Source organism: Merops nubicus, unplaced genomic scaffold (assembly GCF_000691845.1).
Source record: "Merops nubicus isolate BGI_N331 unplaced genomic scaffold, ASM69184v1 scaffold8149, whole genome shotgun sequence".
Lineage (NCBI taxonomy): Eukaryota > Metazoa > Chordata > Aves > Coraciiformes > Meropidae > Merops > Merops nubicus.
In genome coordinates this window covers 17,380-25,037 of record NW_008633005.1, presented here as the reverse complement: position 1 = coordinate 25,037, position 7,658 = coordinate 17,380, and the positions used below count along the sequence as shown (strand labels likewise).

General features: G+C 43.0%; 1 protein-coding gene across 1 annotated transcript in view; it reads right to left on the bottom strand.

Moving 5' to 3' along the window:
- The window catches only part of LOC103780414 (diacylglycerol kinase iota-like), a 12,325-nt gene extending 5,137 nt beyond the window's left edge, over positions 1 to 7,188 (bottom strand). Inside the window, exon 1 of the mRNA XM_008948085.1 lies at positions 7,074 to 7,188. Coding sequence (XP_008946333.1) covers positions 7,074 to 7,098 — 25 coding nt within the window. The 5' untranslated portion in view covers positions 7,099 to 7,188. The remainder of the gene's footprint in view (positions 1 to 7,073) is intronic.
- Between the last annotated feature and the right edge of the window lie 470 nt (positions 7,189 to 7,658).

Here is a 7,658-nt window from a genome sequence, read left to right as displayed (position 1 = left end):
GGAATGCCAACTGTGTGTTAGAAAAGACACTGCCAAGTACAGTATTCTGTTCATGGATGGGACAAGGAAGGTTGTGATGCAAAGGCTGAGCAGGGTGACTGGCCTGGCTGCATTTGGCATAGAGGGACTCACCCTGGTCAGTGGAAAAAGGCATTAAAACATTAGGAGGAAGAATTAAGAGAAGTTAGAATATGATATGAGAGGGAGGAGAAGCTGGGGCAGAGTGGGTCTGGAGAGCCTACAAGAAAGCTGGGGAGGGACTTTTTACAAGGGTGTGTAGTGATAGGGTGAGGGGTAATGGCTTCAAACTGGCAGAGGGGAGATATAGTTTAGATGTACGGAAGACATTCGTCACTGTGAGGGTAGTGAGACACTGGCACAGGTTGCCCAGCAAATCTGTGGATGCTCCATCACTGGAAATGTTCTTCAAGACCAGGCTGGATGGGGCTTTGAGTAACCTGGTCTCGTGAGATGTGTCCCTGCCTGTGACAGGGGGGTTGGAACAAGATGATCTTTAAGGTCCCTTCCAACTGAAATGACTCTTTGATTCTATGAAATAAAGCAGCCCTTGCTTAGATTTGACTCAGCCTTCCAAAACACGTTCTCCAGGTTTAAATGGTGTTAGGGATGAGGGATGGTGGGGAGACAGTCCAGCCTGGGCCTTCTGGCAGTCCTTCACTGTTCTGCTTCCACTGTTGTTTTAATGCCACAGCACAGCAGCTTTAAAGCAGACTCTGTGCCTTGGGGTGGTTGCTTCATGTGTCTTTGTGATTTGGAGAAAAATATCGATTAAAAGAGATAGGATGAGAGAGGATGAGAGGACAAGAGGAAATGGCCTCAAGTTGCACCAGGGGAAGTTTAGGTTCGACACCAGGAATAATTTCTTCTGTGCCAGGGTTGTCCAGGCCTGGCCCAGGCTACCTGGGGCAGTGGTGACTCCCCTTCCCTGGAGGGGTTTCAGAGCCTTGGAGATGTGGTGCTGAGGGACATGGTTTAGTGGTGACCTGGCAGTGTTGTGTTAATGGTTGGACTTGATGATCTTAAAGGTCTCTTCCAACCAAAACAATTCTGTGATTCTCTGTGAAGCTGGAGCAGAGTGGGTCTGGTGAGATAGGAAACCAAGGGTGGAGAAAAACTGGTCTGGAGCAGGAAGAAATAGCAAAGGCTAAGACAAAGAAGCTGACTGCTGAGGACTGAGCAGACAGGCTGAGAGTACAGGCCTGAAGAGATGCCAGGAGATACCTTTGCCCGCCTGCATGCAAATTCAGGTGCCCTGCTGGATACTCTCCCAAATAAAACATATCATGGGAGTGCCCTGTCTCTATCCCAGTCATACATAAGGGTCAGATATTTGGGTTAATCAATTAGCAGCCCAACATGGTACCAGGATTCATTCATTTCCTTCTTTCTGGCCTGTATCTCTGGAGCTAGAATGTCCCAATTCACAGAGAGCCTGAGCTGTGCCCTTTACTTCTTTATTTTATTTTCTCTTGTGCTTCTCTTAAACCATCTCACGCCCTCCTCCTAATTCCCTTTCCCCTCTTTTTTGGACCTCATTTTTACATCAGTCTCCCTGGCGCTGCCAACCGAGCATTCCAAATCCCCCTCTGCTCCAGGACAAAAGCTGCACAGATGTGGGAAGGGCTGGCACTGGGAAAGCTAACGGCACTGTCATCCTGACCCAGCAGGGAGGCGGCTGTTTTACTCCAGGACAAGAGGCAGAGAAAGAAAAGGGGACCAAGGCTCAGAGAGAGAGGACAAAATAACCCCATAGAAATCCGGAAGGGAAATGCATGAGTGAGATTTCTATCAAGGAAAACAGCAGGGGGGGAAATAAAAACAAAAGATAGAAATGTGTGGAGAGGTGGAGGGAGGAAAAAAAGAGAGAGAGAAAGAGAGAGAGCAACTGGGGGGCTAAAGAATGGCAGGATGGGGATGGGGGGGTGGTGGGGGTAGAAGTTCGCATGAAAGGAGCTGAAAAGCATGACGCACTGAGGGGAAGCCCAGCTGAGATCACTCTCTTGCCTTAACATCTCCAATAGACTGTCTGTGCAGAATTATTAACTTTTTTCCTTCTCTCCTTCTGCCCCCTTTCACTCCACCAAAGCCCCTCTTCAGTTTCTCAGGATGACAAGCTGCCTGAGCTGTGGATGGGAGGAGGGAAGGGAAGGAGACGCTCAAAAGCAGCTGCCCTTTGGCTGAGCCCACTACAACATAAAAGAGACACTAAATGACCATATTTCAGAGGCTTTCCAAAATATACAGCACCATGCTGTCTGAAAGGCCTCTGGCCGAAGTACACCCTGCCTTCTCCAATGGATGTGGTTACAGCTACCCATGAGATATCCACAGCTATTAACCCCTGCCAACCCCTTGTCAGTCCTTCAAAGAGCTGGGGAAGAAGGGTTTTTGCTTTAAGCAGTAATGTCAGACATTATCAGCATTTCTAGGTGTTCATCAGTCAAACCCCTCTTTGTTTAGTTACTTGATTGAGGTTGTTACTTGTGGGACAAAACTGGATTTGGGTCCTTACCATCAAAAAGAAAATATTTTAATAATAATATTAAACGTCAAAGAAAGAACTATTTCAAGCTTTTCCCCAGCTCCACAATCTTCATTTTTTACCTGATGTGAAGATTACCAAGGTCTGTTTTTTACTGCTGGTGTCTATTAGCTCAGAATTTCCACTGTAACATAGAGGGTAGTCAGGCTATAGGAGCGTGTCTTTCATCATAACCGTCTAAGCCATGTTGACCTGTAATTTGGTAAACTTACACATTAAGATAGATTATTTTATACCTTGTGAATTTTGTGGAAACTAAGCTGTCTTCTGCTTAGATACCTCAAAAATGTCCACTACCCTAAAACGTTCTGCAAGTCTAGACATACTAACAAATGTCAGGCAACCTCACTCTCCTTCAGTATTGCTTTCTGATGATTATGCAAACTTTGTCCCTGCCGTACATCTGTCACGGTGATATTTGCTTTCCAAAAGCCTTCTTTACAACTCCTGAATTTTGTCAGGATGCAAACCCAAACTCACTGATGGCTCTTCACTGTTGACTTTGCAAAGCTAAGAGTAATAAAAGCATCCTTCTCCTTACCAGAGGGTGCTATCTAATGGAGTAAGGACATTGAGGTTTGAGGTCACAGAAATGTTGAGACTGGGATGCTTTACTGACTGACTGGTTCCACCAGAAGTTCCCACCACAAAATCCTAATGTAAACATCTTTCCTCTCTTCTGTTTAAAGTTAAAATACCCTACATGAACTACAGAATTGTTTGTCTTTTGAGCCTCTAGAGAAGAGAAGACTGGGAGAAGGCAAACCTTGGAATGTCTTGTATGATGGTTATAAATTAGAAGTAGATCAGAACTGCCGGATAAAACACTCCAAGCCAACTTTGATTCCAAATACAGATGATGGTTTAGGAGATCCTTTTTTCTAACAGAGCTTCTTAAACTCTCCATAATCCTGTTTGTGTTAAGCATGTAAACAGTTAACTCTTCTCTGATGAGTACACAGATGCTGTGAGACAGTTGCTGACTGCAGCACTAAACAGATGTAGTTCTGATACCTACTGTGTTTGGCCTTCAGTTTCAAGCTAAGTGTCCCTTAGCCCAGCTACAGACAGATCTTAAAAGGCGACCCTCCTACTGTAAGCAAAAGGCCACTGATTTAAGAAGGCATTCTTGAACAGCAGATAGGTCTGTGTGTCAGCCCTTTCCCCAGAGCAGATAGAAAGAAACTGTTTTGCAGGAGCAGCAGCCAACAAAACTCCTCCTGCAGCAGTAAGCAGCTGTCGTCCTGACACCTACTACACTGGTACTTCAGCTGCTATTCCAGGCTTGTACTAGTCCATTGGTAAGTATCTGGCAATACTGCACAGCAATCTCCTTGTGTGACTCATCTCTGCTTTTTCTAATTTAAGAAGGGTTATTTTCCTCCCCTGAACATCTGAAATCATTCTGATCAAGACTGCACAATAACGACTCAAGGGACATGCATTAATATCCCTTATATGTTTGCAGAAAGCATAAAGCCACCTCCACAAAGGACAGTCACAGCACCACTACACTCGTTTTCTCTCCTTCGTAATCCCACTTCTATAAGCAGGGGGGGAATTCCACACTCTTATATCACGTTCAATTCACCCCACTAGTTTCACACTAGGTAGTTAAAATTCCTGATAATGTGGGTTTTGTCTTGTTTTGTTGTTTTTAAAAGACATTCAGAAGATTTTGCCTGTGTGATTAATAATAGGGTTTCCGTGCTCTGTGCCACAGGGTATTTTGCAGTGGAACTCTTATTAACTATCTCCAGCCATGTATGGGAGACAGACAAACGACAGAGGAAGTATGGCTGGGCAGAGGTAATTGCTAGAAAAGGATATAAGACTCATTTTTATCAAGGGTGTGTATCACCAGAAATGAGAAGCTAGACACAGGCAAAACCTTGGATATTAGTAGCTTTGGATTGAGTCTTATACACTAATTAATGTTGAGAAGATGCCAGATGCCAGAGAACGCAACAGAGAAACAAGGACATTATAAGCTCGTTTGTGACTGAGAAGTGCCCAGGGTAGAAATTAGTTCCATTAATTGCCTGGTGGAAGAAGAGAGGAGCCCCCTGTTAGAGCATTGTCCCATGCACTCTCTGATCCCCAGAGAATGTTAAACAAACAATGCTTTTGGAGAAGCCCAGAGGACGTATGTCTGGAAAGCTGCACAAGCTTCCTGCCATCCTTGGGGATAAAGGAGGGAGAGAGGAACTGAGCTGACATTTGCTCAGCCTTCTGGTTTGTCTTTGTCTAACAGTCCGTAATCCCTCACATTTCTCTATTCACTTCAAAAATTCCCATGAATTCCCCACTCACATCCTTACCAGTTTAAATGATCAGGACCAGTAACTGGGTCAGTCTGTGAGTACATTAAGGGATATGTGCCTGAGAAAAGTTCTGGAGAGGCAGCCATGATAGTTAATTGGCACAGGTCATGTGCACTGTGAGAAGAGACCAGAAGCAGCAAGAAAATTAAGTGAAATTATGTCTGTCTACAGAATTCAGAGGCATGTGACTAATGAGATAATTCAGAGAAGCTGAATAGAAGGTAGAGTTAGCACCGGTAAGGCTTGTTACAACTGGTGAGAAAACTAGCCAATATTTGGATATAAGCCAATTGCACTTAGCTATCCATATGTAGGTATCTATACATAAAAGAATGAAAAATCAAATCAGCCCCCCTCAGTCAGATATTTAGGGCACTGTTCATTTTGTGCCATTTGATACGACTATGGGCAGGCCTTGGGAGGCATTTGGAATGACAAGGATGCTTGCTTGGCCTTCAGCTGCCAGTCCACTATGGGGCTCCTACAGGCCTCGTATCTGAACTCATAGACCTATGCAGATGTCCTGGATATCCAGGGGAAAATGCCATTAGATAGTTATGTTTAGCTAAATGAATGAGGCACACAGGTAACTGTCAGCTGAATCAAATGCTGGGCTGCAATGACTACCTTGACTAGGGTTGTCATTGAGCTAGTTGTGCTGCAAGTTTGCTGCTATTAAACATACCCTCCTCACTTCCATCTGCCACTGAAAGTGGAGAGATCTTCCCAAGTATTTCTACCATACAGGAGCAAATGAATTGAGTTAGAGATCTCTGTTGACAGTACAGGAACTTGAACCCATGGATTACCTGATGCCTATATGTAAACAACTAAACTTAGGAGTCAAGCTCGAGCTAAATCCCACCCCAGTTAATACAAAAGTTAACAGATGGATTATGGCCTCTTCCTTTCCTGAGTGGTGCTTTTTCCTTCTTTCTGCACTACAATTTCTGCAGTAACTTTTGAGCGTTAGCTGACACTTACAAACATAGACTCATTTAGGTTGGAAGTGACCTTTTAAGTCCAATTGAAAACCTAACACTGCCAAGACCACCACTAAAACAATGTCATCAAGTGCCACTTCTACATATCTTTCAAATGTTTCCAGGGATAGTGATTTAACCACTTCCCTGGGCAGCCTGTTCCAATACTTAACAACCTCTTTCAGTGAAGAAATTTTTCCTAATGCCCAGTTTAAACCTTCCCTGATGCAACTTGAGGAGGCTTATTCCCATTACCAGAGCCAGTCTCTGCGTTTAGCACTAGCGTTGCTGAAGAAATAATATAGCTAGTTTTGACATACGTAGGTCAAAATAGCCATTGATGTTTTCAAGAGAGACCAGAGAAGAATTAGAAGAATCCTTAAAGGACTAGAAAAATTTTTGTACAGTGCAGTAGGCTGATCACCGGGATTTTTGCTCTGTGAGCAGGGTACTGACAATATTACTGTACCACTCTCCAGCAACAAGTGAACAGAATTACAGTAGTTCAACAGGCAGAAACTCCTAAATGCCTCAAATATGTACACACATAAATTGCTCCATAGCCTGTGTAAGGTTGCCTGCAATCCCATTACTGACAAAAAGTCAAAAGGAAAAAAGGGAAATGGTGTGATCTCAGCTTATAAATATGAAATGAAGATCATAAATTTTTATCATGTGGTCTTGAATCTAACAAAGACATAATATTGTAAGGTTGGAAGGGAGGTTAGGCAAATCCAGCCTAGAAACAAATGCAGTTTCCTAACCAGTGTGTTAATAAATGCTGAAATAATACCAGTGATTGAATGGGCTCTCCATTGCTGTAAATGTTTTAATGGACATTAGACGCTTTCCACAACATATGCTCTAATTGAAAAACAAATTAGTTCAGAGGATTCCTATGCTACAGGTTCTAACTAGAGCATCACACTGCTTCTGCACAACCACCCAACTGATGCAACTGAGAAAACGTCCATCATCCTCAAAAGCCATCTTTAGTTTTGTTTCTACACTTTCCCCTTATCTAGAGCCAACACCAACATTGGTGACACATTCCTAGCCTCCTCCTCACAAGTGCTGCAGGTGGACATTTTGCTGAGGGTGACCACAGATGCCTGAAGGCACTTCTAACCTCATGATGTGGTTTTACATGACTGACACTTTGATGAAGTACAGCTCTCTGTGGCTTTGCCCACTGTGACTCACCATGTTCTAGTATGTATTTCACCATCTCGCCGTGCCCAGTCTTGGCAGCATGATGCAACAAGGAGCAGTGGTCAGGTCCTTTGATTAACAAATTGGCTCCTTTTTTACAGCATTCTATGAACTAGTGAAAAAATTAAAAAGGCAAAATAAAATCAAAAAACACAGAAGGATAAGATGGGAGAAGCAAAACACCAAACACGCAGGCAAATTATTTGCTAATTTTCATAAGAGTACAGTACAAAAATAGAATAGAATAAAATAAAAATTCACTTCAAAGCCAGATTTTAGGTCCCAATAAAAAAAAAAATAAATATCTCAAACTAGAAGTATTGACAGTTACACAGGTTAAGAAGAGCAGTTTCTATTTCCTAAAGATGAGGTCTTGTTACTCTACTAGTGATGAATAATTTTTTGCTAACAATGCTTGCAAACCACTTCTGATGAAGCTGTTGGGGTATTTTAAAATAAATGTATTTGATAGAAAATTCTAGCTTCTCTTCTGAAAATTCCCATTTTTCCCCAGAACAGGATACAAAAACTTTCTGACTAAACCACAAAACTCCAGCTCAAAAGTCTGCAAGGAAA